Genomic DNA, 16,909 nt, shown 5'->3' with positions numbered 1-16,909 from the left:
CCTAACTACAAATATATAGAAACTGCCTAGAGAAAAAAATATCTCTCGGTAGAAAAACTTTCATCTTTCAGATGCATATTCATTTACAACTTCATGTCAATTTGCACGAAAGTTGTAGCAGAGTTTGAGCAGCCATGTCGGGTAACTGTCTTGCACTGCTTACCGACATGGCGTCATGAGCATTTCGAAGATGTGCACCTGCAATACACCAGAGTTCCTAACTCTACTTTTAATGCACGTGGACAGCCAATTTTTTGCAAACTCTTGGAAACATGAATCCATGCAGATGCTTGTCATAAACTCTTTTCACAGAGTTATTGCTTCCAAAAATATATTCTTTTGATATTTTATGATAGAAAGGCGATAACTTCGACAAATCGGAATTTTGACTGAAATATTCACATGCGATTTGCAAGGAATAAATGGCTGCCTGTCGAGAAATTTCTAAGCTTTCAAATGCATATTCATTTATAGCTCCATGCCAATTTGCATGCAAGTTAAAGTGAAGTTTAAGCAACCACGTCAGACCTGTCAAAAGCGATGAGATGGGTTGCTGCCATTTAGTATTGTGAGTGATGCTAGTAATTAAGGGAACTAAAAAATGTTTTCTGTGATGCTGAGAATCTAAACACCACATGATGACATTCAATCTGTTTTATTAGAATTCTACGAAGAGCTTGAAGACTCTATAAGCATAGCTAAAGCTGTTCAGGAATCGCTAGCTAAATTCAACATCGATATGTTGAAGGCCACAGCGTATAGTGCTGAAAATGCTTCTGTTAACTATAGAGTGCACCATTCTGTTTACCAACATCTGAAGGTAGAACAACCAAACTTACTAAAAGCTAACTGTTGTACTCATCTCGTGCACAATTGCTTAAAAAATGCTGCTTCCAAATTAATTGTGGAGTTAATAGTAATACGGGTCTTTAATCATTTTTCTTCTTTAGCAGGCCGAAGACAGCAGTTTAAGGAGTTCTTTAAATTTCTGGATATAGAGTGGTGTGAGCTACTAAGACATGTGCCCACAAGATGGCTGTCATTAAAATCTGCAGTTGGGAAATTACGGAAGGTTTTACTAGCAGTGAAAAGTTATTTTATCTCACTCGGGGATGATTGCCCAACTGCTGTTAAGCAGTTACTGAAACTCAAAATGGACGAGACTGACAATCCTCAAGCAAAGAAAGTCATTGTGGAATTTTATCTGAGCTTCATATCAAATATTACCACTGTATTTGAGAAGGCTGTTCTGCAACTTGAAAAGGACAATGGTACAATAATGGAGCTTTATGGCATTATGAATGGACTGAGAGGCTCCTTGAAAGAAAGAATGGAAAACAAATTCTTTGGTAGCACAGCGAGAACAATATTGAATAAATTGAGCACCAATGAACACTGGATAATCACCCCAGATCTTCTTGGCTTCCTAAGCAATGGTGTGTATTGATAATGCTGCATACTGTGATAAATAATTACTTCCAAAAATAACAGCTATTTTATGCGACACTTTTGGATTGGTAGAAGTTTGAAAAAGCGAGGAATATAAAAAAATGGATATAATATATAAATAATATATAAATATACAAAATAGATATAGAAGTCACTAACTAATCACGCAATATGAGTATATAATTTTTAGTGTTTGTATAGTAACATACAAATCTTAGAACAATATGGTAATAAATGGTTGACATAAAAAAATTGCTAGTATAACACATACATATACACTACATTGGACAAGTGTTAAGCGTGCGCCTTATAAATGACTATTCAAATTTGTCCGAATTGCGACGAACGTAATATAGATCCATTGAGCCAGCAATTTGAAGCTGCCGCATTTGACTGTCTATAAATACGGGTACACACTGATTCACAGTTCATTCGCTTTTACAAGCATGAAGCACTAGTGTACTTTTTGCGATTTTTCTTGCAACAAGGAGCGTGACCTACAGAGGTACGCTCTTGTACACAGACACCGCTGCTCCTCCTGTGATGAGGTGTTCACCACTCAGCCTCTCCTGCAAGTGCACGTCTCTGCTGAGCACCGATGAACACAGTCTACCCAGACTGAACCCCAGAGACCGACGGCGCGTTCACCCCGTCAGCAACAACATCACCGAGGGCAACGCTACATAAGGCCACGGCAGGACAGACGGCCGTACTGGAGGCCAGCCCGTGATGCTTGCCCTACTCCCCGGCATGAAGTGGAGTCCAAGATCGATTGCCCATCGGTAGACTCCATCGGGGACGATAGTGACCCTCTCGGGCTACTGGACTCACCCTTCAAAATCGATTTCTGAGTGCCAGTAGTCCCACCAACCACCTCGGCCCTTTTTCAGGGCCACCATTTTCATTTTAAGGGTGGAAACTCAGTGTCGTACCTATCATCCACTTTTTTATTACAAATGGAAGTGACAAAATACAATCACAGGAAATAACAACCTTTAGTTGGAATTCGAACGAATGAATATAGGATAAGAGACATGGAGACAACAAGAAGAGGAAAGATCATTCTATCATCATCAAAATCCTCTTCAGCAAGAAAATAAGTCATTCTGTGCTGGGAGAGTGAGGAAGACTCTACTATTTATCAAATGTATAACTCATTATAGTATGAGGCTAATTTACAAGAGCGTTTGGGAACTCCACAAGCATCTAATAAGAAACACAGAACCAATAACAAAAAATCTGAAAAGGGGACTGTCTTGCCAGTTCTCCCCAGGTTCTGTACCAAAATATTGACAAAATCTATAAAAGGTTCAGACTGCCACCCACTTACCCCTGCTTCATGTTGGCAATGAAAAGAGTTAGATAGCTGTGAATAGATAGATAGAATATATATCATTTAAATTCCATCTAAACAACTGGACATAAAATGTTAATAACCTGGCTCCCTATAATAGGATAGCTCCACCGTCTAAAAACCTCCATTTTGCCATAGTTTGCAATAATTAACGATGGGAATACAACTATTATATTTTAGGCGTTGATAGCACTTTAGTTACTAAATATGGTAATATTAAGGAACGCCCAAAACTGCTACTGACGATTTGAAAAATAAGGATCTGAAATATAAAAAGGCTTATAGTCGTCCCGTTTGATCATATTCGCGTAATTAAATCTCTACTTGCCGCGAGATTACTCCACCGCTCTCGCAGCTGCTCAAATAATGTGAAGCATTAATTTTTATAAGTGTAAAATTATCAATTTTTTTTTTTTGCAAATTAAAAATATATATATAATAATAAAAAAGTAGTTTCATAGTTGCAGTGCAGGTAACCTGACGTCACATCCTTAGAAACCCTAGTGTCCTTGGTAACATAAACACTCGTAATATATTGAAATCTTTGTCGTAAAAGTCGTTAGTGAGTGAGGTTTGGTATCATTTCAGATATACAGCTTTGCAAAGGTTGTCAATCACTCTCCGATCTAAATAATATCATAATGACTGCCATTCCTGCAGCTGGGGCATTCAACTATAGGGCAACGGGCGTCCTTGGTGATAAGCGAGAAACCATGCTTGTTAATGAAATACATGCACGAGTAAGTATTTAGGCATTTCATATGATGGCAATTAAGATATTAAGTAGCTGGTCATTGAGCTGAAGTGTTCGTGCTGAATAACTGTTTCTTTTCATTTTTAGTTATTCCTTTTACTAATGAAAAATGCAAACGTTTACTGCTAAGCAAATTATTGTGTAAATGTTAGTCGTGCCTTAGAATGAAGACTCTTTGCAAATCGTCATTGTAGTTTATGTATTGCTTCCAAAGCTTACACTTTGAGCAAATTATTTGTTAAAATAGTTTTTTATTTTAAAGGTTATAAGCTAAGTTTTATTATGCTACTACTTCATGAAGCAGTGATCGAGTTTATCTGATGGCAATTTATTCTATGAAACCAAGGATATAAACCCCCCCCCCCACAGTAGGGGTTTATATCATTGATGAAACTAACTATTACAAACTGCCCGCAAAAAATAACCTGTTTTTTAAAGTTTTATTTCTAAACAGTTTTATGTTGTACACATTGATATTTTTCGCTGTTATAGTTTTATCGCATTAATTAAATTTTACATTTCAGCTCCTGATAACTTTATTTACATTATGCAAAGATAAACCAAATTTGTATTATAAAAACATTCTTATCTTCCTATAAAGTTTATAATTTTGCTTTAGTACCATAGCGCCTAGTTAACTTAAAGTGCCTGCTCACACTAGCATTTACTGTTCTGTTTGCTTTAGTCAAAATTGGGTGAACCGCTAAGGAGGGGAAGAAGTCTTCCTCCGGGTGATTTTGTATACGGTGCCAAGCAAGGTGGAAGCAAAAATGGAGTTGCAGAAGGTATGCAAAAAATAAATAACAAGTTTTTTTGCTCTTGCTTGTTTGCATTGCAAAATATTTGGCTGCTAATATTTTATATATGTTTTATTAGTTTGTTTTATAAAAATTGTTCTTTGTGTTTTCGATTATTTGATTATCTATTTTAGTTATAGCTATTAACTGTCTGTTAATGTATAAAAATGTTAAAATAGTTGATGTTTGCTACATTAGCAAAAAAATATCAAAGTTGCTCTAAAATATTATGCCCAGTAATGAAAATAGGCTGAACATTTGAGTGTAGTTTGCACTTAATTTTCAATGAACATTCGCATTCTTGTCATTGTATTACTAAAAGACAGTTTGCACTCAAATTAGATTATAAAGTTGTGGTTGACAGTCCTGTCAAAGCCTTTTATTACTTAGCGTTGATTCTCAGTCTGAGCCAAAAAACAAGATATATTGGAGTTCTAAAATTAGTCACTACTTAGCGAATAAAATTCAATGCTTATTTTGATACTAAACTAGAGCTTGAGACCAGTGTCTAGCAATATCTGTAAAAGAAATTTAACCAGCAGCTATTTATCATGGATTCTACACAGTACTGCAATAGCCTTTGTTCCAGCTATTAGCGCAGCCTTAGTGTGATTAAGCATTAAAAGTTTCGAAACTGGGAAAACATAGTTCTATGTTATGGTTACTGAATTTTATGTTGACATTTCATGTTTGCTTCAATCAACTTCAACTACTCTCAATGCCACTTAGGTAACTTTATCCTTCGTTACTCTAGAGGTGAGACAACTTCTGTACACCATAACTACTTATAATTCTACCAGTCTTTGTGGTTTGAAAATTAACAAAATGAATATTAACCGTTCAAGATATTAACCTCTGCAACTCAGACACATTTGCGCTGTTCAGCCCAAATGGGTAGCACGTATCTATCAATAGCTACATTCGTTGTCAAAACAAAGAGCATCCAACAAAAGGATGTATATCCGTTCTACTCCGATATTTCTTTCTCAGTGATAATTGATTGTCAGGAGATATTGATGGCATTTCTGTAAGACAATGCGATTGCTGATGAGGTATCTCATATCGGTTATAGACTGTATCTCCTACAGCTTGAGCAGCCAAAACATGCTGCCTTTCTATGTAACAGGTTGTGAAGTTGTCTGGTCACTGTCCACATGATGTATTCATGTTTGTAACATTTGTTATCTTGAATAATTGTTCTTGTTTGTTGACCTGGTAACAGTGATACCAACATCTCGTCAAAATGTGAGCTGAGAGCCCCCAGTTGCTTTTGTTTTCTTTACCAAGAAGATCCATCTTAACTGTGAGGTTGGACAACTTATAACGCCAAACTGCAAAAAACTACCACATACCTGACTTTAAGACCGATAAAATACAGGCTCTTTTTCACTCTTTTGCAACTGCTGGCTAGGTACAGCCAGCTCTTGCTAAGGACTGACAAATTCTCAGTATTTTTCAGTTAAGTATGCCACAGTTTTTTGCATTTTGGCAACTGCTAGGAACAGTTAGTAGTTGCTAAGTTTGACTGCAGATAGTCTCCGTAAAATACTTTGAAAATTTAATCTTTACAGATATTTTATAGTAATTAAATTTTATTGGAAGAGCAAAGTATAAAATTAAGAACCATTTTTTATAATTGGACAAATAAGACAACTTCTCTTATTAAATGACCTTGGTTTGCGTTGATATTCAACATGTTGTTGCTGATACTCTGGTATCATATTGCTAGTATAATTTGATTACCAAACTGAGACAACCGTTATGACTTATTGGCTTGTCAGAAGAACCACAACACACCTTCTTTGTTTTTCGTAACAGGATGTGTGCATGATATCGTTTGCTTATTCACTAGCCCTTTTTTGTTTTGGTTGGGGATTTTTTCACCAGTTCTTGAAACTTTATTATTTATTTTTTATTAAATTTGTTATTTATTGAATAAATAAAAAACATTTATTTCTTATGAACGTGAAAAAGGCGTTAGATTATTCTATAATAATATGGTTAAAGTTGTCGAATGCTTCACATTCTTTGTACATTTGTTTACAGCTTTTGCCAATTGGGGCGTCAACCTTCCTGGCCTCCAGGACAAGCAGAAATTAGCAACAGAACGAGACTTCATGGCACTCAATAAGGCAGCTCTGTCCTCTGGCCTAGTAACAGCACCAGAAAACTTCAGGTTAGATGAATGTGTTATAATATCTGGAGTTGGTGTTAAGGCTATTTATATCCCCTTATTAGCAATCAGCTTCATTTAGATGTTTGTGATATCATAAACAATAATTTGTAGCTTTTGCGCAACTTTAATGTTTCCCAACTGATTTTAATCGTAATTTGATTCAATAAAAGTGCACAAGTGCAGATGATCACATGATGATCAGAAGCAACATGTTGTCAGCTTCCTGACATCTACAAACAAGTCATTTTGGATTTAGTTACATTTAGTAGAATTTAATTCAAACGATAAAGGTTTTATCTAAAGTGGCACGGAAACCGGTAAACGACTTCCTCTGTATATGTGTAAAGGAGACCGGAGTGAGCCTTGTTTCTTTTAGTCAAAGATGGGCAATAAAACCACAACCTGCCGTGTAAAACCTTTTATTAGTATAAAACTAGTCTTTGAACTTTAAATGTGTTATAAAAAGTAACAAGTTCAATATGATACATTTTAACATTCATAGAGTTATCCATATTTCATTACATCCTGTAGCTAAAATTGGGGTTTTATGTTTTGTTCACATTTTGTCGAGGCAAATTTGTATCGAAATATAATTTACTACCTATTTAAAAAAATAATCTCTAACATTGTTGTAATAACATAAAACACAGAAATACGTTGTTTTAAAATTTTGTAATATTCACATATAAGTATCTCTATGGCAGGATGTAGGATACATTTAAATTTATATCTCTTGATTAATAATTTGTATAAATTTATTTATATAAATTTGGTAATTTTATATCGCATATTATCTTTTACATGGCAGTATTTAATTTTATATAGTTTTAGGATATATGCATGTAGTTATCAAAATTAGAGGATGCTAACCTCAAAAATTCTAGTAGGAGCAGTCATATGTAACACACGACTTTAAATTTACATTATAATTCATTATAATGTAGTGCAATATTATAATGAACTATAATATATTACAATCTTATTTAAAATGACTTTTTAACAGAGTTTTGTGCGATAAATAAAATTTGTTACTTTAATACATTGCAAAAAAAGTGGTCAAATGGGCAAATAACAATATAATAACAATGATTTACAGTTTTCGAGCTACTCATGACATCAGGCGACTGACAGAGGATGCCAAAAGGGAAAAGATGAGGCAAGATAACAGAACTAAAAAAAGATTACCGCCATCCACCATCTACGGAGTAGCCACCAGGTAGGACAAAGTGTAATTTAGCTAAAAATTTGCTAAGGCCAATAAAATAAACAAAACACAATTTGCTGTTTGTAGACTATGTATTCATTTTAACAATTTCATACTGAAACCAGTTGAAATGAAACAAACTTTGGATTCGATATAGTTTTTGCGACTAACACTTGAAGTTTGTGGAAGTGGGCAGCCCACAGCTGCTAAGCATGACTGCAGAAAAAAACATGAAATTTTTTATAGCATTTTTATTTTTATAAAAGATTTTATAAAATTTTTGAAAATGTCTCTGAATAATAATTTAAAAAATTAATCTCTGCCTATAATTTGTGTATAGTAACTAAATTTTATTGAAAAAGCAAAACACAAAATTAATAACCATTTTCTTTTGTTTGGACAAGTAGGACAACTTCTGTCAATAACCAAAGATCTGTACCTTTATTTATAATCAACTAGTAACTTATATCTCTAGTCTTTAATTGGGTAGCTTCGTGGAATAACTTCTGTCTGAATCATGGAGTTGTCTTCTGTTGCTTGAGTGAATTGCAGAATTTGGGATTAATTGCGTAGATTATAGAACTTTCCATTCAAGCTAAATTTTCTCTACATGGTAAATAAGCTATTTGAGCAACTTAGTGGGTTGTAGAATCTTCTATTCCAGCTAAATTATTTCTACATAAATGAACTTTTGAGCTACCTCAGTGAATTCTAGAACCTTACATTTAAGCTAAATTCTTGTTAAATTATAGTAACCCAAGCCACTCAAGTGATTTTTAAAAATTCCCATTATTCAAGCTAATTTTTTTAAAAATTATAGTAACTTTTCTGAGCCACCAAAGTAGGTTCTAGAGATTTCCAATTTGACAACTCTTCCACAACATCTTTTAAGGCCTTCTGAGTCAACTTAGCACATTTTAAAAGTTTTTAATAGGGTTATTCGCATGACAACCACAACTGTTATTTGTAATTCAAAATTGTATTCATTTGTGAACTCCCGATCTATAATCAGTTTTCAGAGGCTTGATTCGCAAGCTCTTTGGCATGACTTGAAAAGACTTGAATAGTGATCTATTCTGGCATTGTTTATTTAGCACTTCAAATCTGTCCACCTTTCTATGACACTGTGCAAACCAAATACCCATTTAGTTATAAATGATGACAATAGGCCACCTGTTTTCATGATTGTTGACATGTGTAGGCAGTGAGTGACACTTTGAAATTAATTGAAAGCTTTTAGACCAATCTCAGCATGTAATGAGTATAATCGATACACAGCCTCAAATGTCCAAGCAAGTGCCTGTGATAGATCATGTTATCATATAATCATATAATTTTACTATAGTAAAAGCCATGTTTACCCTACAGTTCATCTGTTTGTATATCTATCTAAAGCCGCCGCTTCGAGGTTAAAAAAATAATGCTATAAACAGGATTAGAACTCCTGACTTTCAGCTTGTTAGACTGATCCTCGACCACCTGATCCAATCAGCTACCTTGCCATATTTTGGAATAATTGTACAGGTAGTTATTACATCTGAGAGTGTTTCATGTTGCACCAGACTACTGGAATTACTACTCCATCACATTCCACTGTTGGAGGTTAAGATAAAAGATTGCTTTAAACGGGATTTGAACTTGCAACACTTAGCGTGGTGGCCCATTTCCTTAGTACCTGCTCCGATCGATTTCATTTTGCCACTTCGGAATATTTGGGCCCATACTTATTCTTTGTGCTCTGCCTGCACAACTATACTTTACTACATAATATACTACTCTCTATACTACCAGAAAATGAAATGAAAACTATGATTGAATTATTTGAAACATTGAGTATGTTGTCTACCTTACTTGCTGCCAACAGAGGCTGCACATACATGTATTTTTATGAGCACAAACTACAATGTATGTGTCTGCTATGTATGAGGCCAGTTGCAAGGAAACCTTGATGGCTGGAGACAAGCTCAGTTGCAGAGAGAAATTTAGGGTTGGATGCTACTCCTGCCGTCACTGGTGGCCTTTTTTGAGCAGTGAACTCCAGCCTGTCATATGGAACTTAGGTTTTTTAGACCACTAGACTAAAGCCATTCTCTGAGTTTTTAAAAAGTACATAAATACATGGTAGATCACGGTTATCACTGTAGATACGAACTTGTTTCAGGCCTTCAACACCAATTTATGAGCTCATCGAGCACAAGTACCAAGACAGATGGATAGCGGAGAGGAGTGGGCAGTTAGAGAAGGCAAGAAAGCAGCAATATCAGACAAACGCTGAATTTAAGAAAGGAAACTTTGCAGTCAATAGAACTATGGTTTTGAGAATGCACCAAGATCCAGTCGAAAGCCCGCCTCTATGGACGATGCCTAAGTTTTCAAAAAATGTGAGTATACTGATTTTGTGAAAGAAGCTGTGATATGGTTAGATTCCATATTTTAAAGCAAAATATTACAATGCCAGATCATATTTGTGCTATAACAATAGTGTCACTTTTTTAGTTATGTGTTGCGCAATCACTTTGCTTCCCCGTTTAAAACAAAACATTAGCCAATAAGATTGGTGAATCCTTTTTGTTACATATATTGTTGATGGTTGGGATATTTAAATCAGCTAACAATTTAGTTAAACCATAGATTAAAATTTGTGGCACTTCGCAGCATTTTAAAGTTCCCAAAACTCCAATACTTTTATTTACTAGAAATATAAATTTTACATGGGAGTTATTTACACCTAGCGTATGAAACGACAACTCTAACAACTTGAAAATATTATTGTCAGAAAGCTTCGTCATATGACTATCTATATATGTAGCTTTATTCTTAAAGTTTTTTTATATGTATTAACGTAAATTTGTTGTGCAAAACATTTTAATTGTTAAAATTGGAAGCAATTTATTTCTAAAAAACGATCTTCAGGGACATTAACTTTCTACGAAAGCTTCATGCTCAGGCAGCAAGCCTTTGTATCAGCTTGTTTGTTGAGGAGCTGTTAAGTTTGTGAGTCACTCGCAGTGTTTTACTGTACATTTTTGATTTTAGGCAAAACCACATATCGACTCATTCCGTACTCGAGGTGATAAGGGCTCGTCATATAAAAACTATGACTCAGACAAAATCCCCCGAAGAGGACCCAAGTTTCAACACGGCATATATGAACCGGCTCAAAGCTAACTTTCTACTAACAGACATTAAATCAAACTCGTGTTGAACAGAGAATCGAAAGAAAAACTGTCAATATGACTTCAGTCAAGTTGTCTTCTCTTATATGTACAGTAACAACACAAGAGTATGAAATACTGGTCGAAACAATTCCATTCTAATGATATCTTTTAAAAATTATCATACAGAGCAACAAACTCTGTAAATTTCGAAGTTGGTGTGTTTTGCTCGACCTGTAGTAAGGTGCAATCAGTAGCAGTTTTTCATTCATACCATATGACACCTGCTGCTTTATGTCAAGTAAGCATATTGTAAGACATTTCTTGTTGGCTGTCATTCAAATATGTTGTCAGACACTTGCTTTCATGTGTCATATTACCTGTTATTTGTTCTTTATAACACAGATATAGATGTTGCTCAAGTTGTAACATGTCCCTTACTCGTTCCTTTGAAAATTATTCAAAAGCATTTCAATAAATGGTTTGCCTAACAGGTAAATGCTTACAATATATGTATAAATAAATCTATTGCTATGGTTATAACAGCTTGGCTTGGCGCAGACCTGTGTCCTTAGTGCTATATTTTTGGTCTGAAGGACTTGGTGCATTCCCGTGAACATTTAAAAAATGACGAAATGTAAGCAAATCGTCGTCATAATTCTGTTTGCCTAAGGCTACTCTATAGCTACCTATAAGGCTATAGTGCAAGGTCATAGGCAGCAATACAAAATACTTATACTAATGACAAAGATGGCTTGATTATGCCTGTCAAGAATTTGTAAATCTTATGAACACTGCTACACGGTATAGATCTTGTAAATATATATATATATATATATATATATATTATATGTATACATATAATATATATATATTATATATAATATATATAGATAATTGTATATATATATATATATAGATATATATATATATATATATATATCTATATATATATATATATATATATGCCTGTCAAGAATTTGTAAATCTTTTAAACTGCTAAATCTTTTACACTACTACACGCTATAGATCTTGTAAATATATGCATGTATATTTCTGGAATATATATATATGTATATATATGTGTACATATATACATGTATATATATATATATATGTACATGTATCTTCATATTTATATACATATTTCTTAAAGTTTGTCTTCTGCTGTCCGTCGGTATGTCCAGCTATAGCTGTTATTGGAATCTCGAAATAAAGAATTCGTACCGAAAAAGATTTGATCACGGGCCTTCCCATTCACCAGTCCGATGCCGTACCAATGAGGCCAAAAAGATTGATTTGTTCGCTGGCCAATATATACCACTATATGAGAGCAAATACCCAACGGCTTTGCGTACCATGAAGGATGATTGCGTAACGTCACGGAGACAAATAGCTCTCATTAGTAATCTTACTAAAATTTTCCATTGGCAATGTGCCAAGCTAGTATCAAGTGGCAGGTAACTCCCATTACCGCACATTAATAATAAGTTGGGTTTTAATACCAGGGCAATGCCGGGTAGCTCGACTAGTATATACATTTTTTTTCAAAGTTTGTCTTTGTTGTATTTGTCCAGCTAAGGCTATAAAAATCTTGGATTAGAGAGTCCATAAAGCAGAAGATTTGATCTCGGAACCTCCCATTCCTCAGTCCGACACCTTGCTAACTAAGCTAAACGATCTCCACAGATCTGTTAAACAATATATGTCGCTTTATGGAAGCAAATAGGCGACCGCTTTTGGTCACGACACAAAATCAGGGCGTAACGTAAGTAGCTCTTATTAGTAGGCATACTCAATATAACCATTAGCAATGTGCCAGCCTAATAACAAGTGGTAGGCAACCCTCATTACCTCTCATTGAATATAAGTTGATTTTTAATACCCGGGCAACGCCGGGTAGCACAGCTAGTACCATATTTATGATATATATACCCATATATATAATCGCATATAATGTGTATATATGTATCCATATAGATTTTTAGGGTATATAAAACATATTTACAACTGTATATTTATAACATTTATATCATGTAGCAATGTTCGACAGGTATATACACTCAATTTATATTTCTATATATAGAGTATTTTTCAGTTTGTGTAAAGTTGTTTATATATACATGTATATATATATATATATATATATATATATATATATATATATATATATATATATATATATATATATATATATATATATATATATATATATATTGCTTGCCATTTTACTTCTAATATTGCGTTTCTCCTATTGCAGGGGAGAGGAATAAACATATAATCTTTTCCTTTCATTATTGCTGTTTTTTGTACATAATAACACCCAGTACATAACAGCTACCATTGCAGCTACCATTGCAGTTCTCCTATTGCACTGCAGTGCCATTTGACTGCTAATATTGCATTTCTCAACCGGCAGTACCCTTTCTTTTTCCATTATCACTTTGGTGGTGGGCTATATGACAGGGGAATTTATAGTTACTATAATAATAGCCGTGAAGCCAACTTGACTTTACGCGTAATTACGTCAAGCCCGACAATATTATTCTTGCAAGCGCTGTATAAGTATATGCACTATGATATCATAGCATGGCAAGGACAATGTAGTGTATTATTGGGTTAGCTCACCGGTTTGCAGACCTGGAGATTTTGAGTTTAAATCCAGTGCGAAGCAGATTTATGAAACCTAATTGCTGTAACTGGATGAATGACAAACAAACACTGAGATTTATATATATATATATATATATATATATAGGTACATGTTTGTTATTATAAATTACAAATATAAATTTGTAATTTACAAACTATAAATTTATAAACTTATAAATTTATATATAAATAAATTTACAAACCCTTATAAATTTATAGCTACTTAAAGTTTGGTGACTCATTGTTGAAAATTTGGTAGCCGAATTGTATTTATATTCATGAACCAAAATTACATCCGAGCAAATAAATTGCACAAATAATCCACTTACATTAAAATTATAACAATAGCAACAACAACAAAAAAGGAACTTGTACATATTAAGTGCAGCGGTTATTTACGATGGCGAGGTGATGAGGATCGATTACGTTGAGGTATACTTCTGCAACCATGACAACAGGGATGCGGCATGGGACCAATATGATTATGAGCTTTATGTTTGACAGGGTAATTGTTTGGATGGCCTTTTGAAGACCTTAAAATTGAGTTATGAGGAAAAGAATGTTTTGTACTTTTTTTTCTTTGCCATAGCTTTTCAAGTTCTTCGAAATTTAGTGGCAACCCTAACTCGTCCAGTTCTTGAACAATGCCTTCTATGTTCTTCATCAAATGTTCTCGGTAGCGTATCCATGGGTTTTGCTTTGGTGGACAGAGTTGCCGAGAACTATGGGGCTGTTGGAAGCTTCTAGAATGATTGGTTGATTTCTGCTTACCGATTGCTTGCTGTCGCACTGTCTTGAAGTTTTTATCTTTGAATAAAGGCGATCTAACATTCGACTTGTCATGGTTGGGCACTTGTGAACTTGGAGACGATTGTTGAGTACGTTCATGAGAGCTTTCTAAGTAAGATTGGTGATTAAACTCACCTGTTTGCTTTAGATCTTCACAGCTTCTATGCCTATAGGAGCTGTAAGAACTCTGAGTGTAAGAGTGCAATAAATTTTCATCTTTGTTGTTGGCAACAGCTTGAGTAGTTTTATTCGATTGGTTAGAAGTGGGCCAACTGGCAGTATTATTATCTAGTAAAGGTGACTGAGGAGGAACAACACCCAGCATAGGGTCATTATAATCAACTGTTACTTTCTGAGAAGGAACGTGCAAGTTTTCTACCATTGACATCTGTGGCCACGCGTGGCAAGTTTTCTGACAGTTCTGTTGCAATGAGGGACAATCGAGAGAAGTGTGTTCATGGCAGATTTGCATTTGCTGCTGATTTTGTAACTGTGAGCTCTTCATGGAAGAAGTATAGCTGGCGGAGAAAGGATTTTGTTGGTCTGAATACTGAAAGTGTTCTAGAGAATGAGATGTTTGCTGAGGGTCACAAGAAGGAGCCAAATTTGCAGCAGGCTGATCAAAACTGCCACATTGACATAATGGCGTTTGCGGTATTTCCATATTTTCTGCATAGCCTTTTTCATTTATCTTTTGTCTGTGATTCTGTGTGTGTCGTTGTTTTTCTAGGCATGACTCAGCAAAAATCTGATCAGAGAAAGAAATTTCTGGAATCGTGGAAGCTTGACTAGAGTCAATCAAAGGTGAGCCCTTTACTGGTGCAGATGAGTTGAAGGCAGAATGATTTTGTAACATGCATTGCTTGAAACATGTTTGACACTCTGCAGCCCCTGAACTCTGATGTAGAGCTAATTGATTGTCACTCATGTTTGCTTGAAACTGCCGTTGATAATTGGACGAGGGGCAAGAACAAGGCGACGTTGAAAACAAATTTGAAGTTGTGTTATTTTTGTGATAATGATCACAAAACTTTTGTGCCAATGCCTTATGACATACTACAGGCTCTAATGGTGAATACTTTTTTGCATAGAGAGTTGGTGTTTTCGATGAGCTTAGATATTTTTCATTAGATTGTTGATGATTAAAGTAAATTGGGGGTATCTCAGAATATGTCTGAGAAAGTGGTTGAGCAACTTTCATATTAAGCACATGGTTTCTGGACATATCACAAACCTGAGCAACCTGTTTTACAGATTCGGATACTGCATGCGGATTTCCAATTTGATGACTCACAAACTGAGAATGAAGCGTGCATGTTTGACCAGGTTCATCTTTAGATGAGGTCACTGCTGGTATGACAAAATGCGGTTGATGCACTTGGTTAGTTTTTGGCAACGGTCTTATAGACATATGATCAGTGGCTCGAGGACTTGCATCTTTTATGGGATGCTCTTCATCAATATTTGTTTGAGCCATCCTGGTCATTGATCTGTTCTGAATACTATTTTTGCAGATAGTTTTGCTGAGAGATGCAAGTTGCGGTATATTTTCGGATTGAATATAGCCCGGTGATAACATGTTGACCAGGTTTAGATCTGGTAGATATTGGTTGTTTAAACTGCTTGATGTGGGTATAAATTCAGCATGTTTATCGGATTCTTTGATCGGCTCAGAATAAAATATGTCACGAATTGGTGATTGGTCTACACTCAAACAAATGTCTTTAATTGGGTCTGAAGATACTCCTTGCAAAGATGCTTGACTACTCGATTCTTTTTCTTGTATTGCAGGTAGACCAAACAGGTTGCTAAAACTGTCTTCTTTCACGGGCTGAGTTTTACCTACGTTCTCACTTCTGGTAGAATTCTCACCTGCAACTGTTGGCTTCGATGACACTCCTCGAAAGGAAGCATGATAAAAGTTTTGTTTATTTTCTTCCGCACTAAAATACAACTCCGGCTGGTGTACGTGTGTCGGCAAACTTTCAAAACTTGGATCGCAACTGTTGTTGCTAGGAGTCTGAAAAAACAGTTTGGAAAGTTCATCTGAGCATGTGTGGAAAGTTATTTGTGTTGGAACGTTTTTAGGCTCAAAGAAATTTCCTAACTGTTCCTTACTAGCTGGTGTTTCACCAAAAGTTGTAGAATGTTTGACATCTTCCATGGAGTTGTCCTTCAATAATTTTTTATTGGAATTTTCTTTGTCATATATTGTGCTGTTTGATGTAGCAAATGGATTCTCAAAGTTTCTTGAAATTTGCTGTTTTTGCTGCTGGTCTTTTTTATTTATCATCAAGTTACTGGCGCCGTCGATATATTGAGCAGTAATGTTTGACGATGAATGTTTCTCTTTCAACTGCGTGTCGGAACATTTTACACATGATATACTCTTATCGCTCAACAGAACATTTTTGATAGGACACCCAGGAGACAGATTTTGGTTGCATGTTGTCAACGATTGAGATGGGAAAGTAGTTTGTGAACCCCGGGTATCACCATGCAAACAGTTTTCCTCATCAAGATGTGCATCCATATTTGACCTAGTTTTTTGTTTCAGATTTTCGGTGTTTTTGCAGTCA

The 16,909-nt window shown here is 35.1% G+C and overlaps 1 protein-coding gene across 1 annotated transcript; it reads left to right on the top strand.

Moving 5' to 3' along the window:
- The first annotated feature begins 3,346 nt into the window (after window positions 1–3,346).
- LOC137398651 (cilia- and flagella-associated protein 77-like) lies at window positions 3,347–11,330 on the top strand. The gene is made up of 6 exons (XM_068084836.1): window positions 3,347–3,543; window positions 4,243–4,342; window positions 6,401–6,530; window positions 7,627–7,746; window positions 9,896–10,115; window positions 10,771–11,330. Exons 1-6 carry the CDS (start codon window positions 3,445–3,447, stop codon window positions 10,900–10,902), a joined length of 801 nt encoding a protein of 266 aa, XP_067940937.1. The 5' UTR covers window positions 3,347–3,444; the 3' UTR covers window positions 10,903–11,330.
- The last annotated feature ends 5,579 nt before the right edge of the window (window positions 11,331–16,909 follow it).

This window comes from Watersipora subatra, chromosome 6 (genome assembly GCF_963576615.1).
Source record: "Watersipora subatra chromosome 6, tzWatSuba1.1, whole genome shotgun sequence".
NCBI lineage: Eukaryota > Metazoa > Bryozoa > Gymnolaemata > Cheilostomatida > Watersiporidae > Watersipora > Watersipora subatra.
The sequence above is the reverse complement of the archived record's forward strand: the minus strand, read 5'-3'. Positions and strand labels throughout refer to the sequence as shown.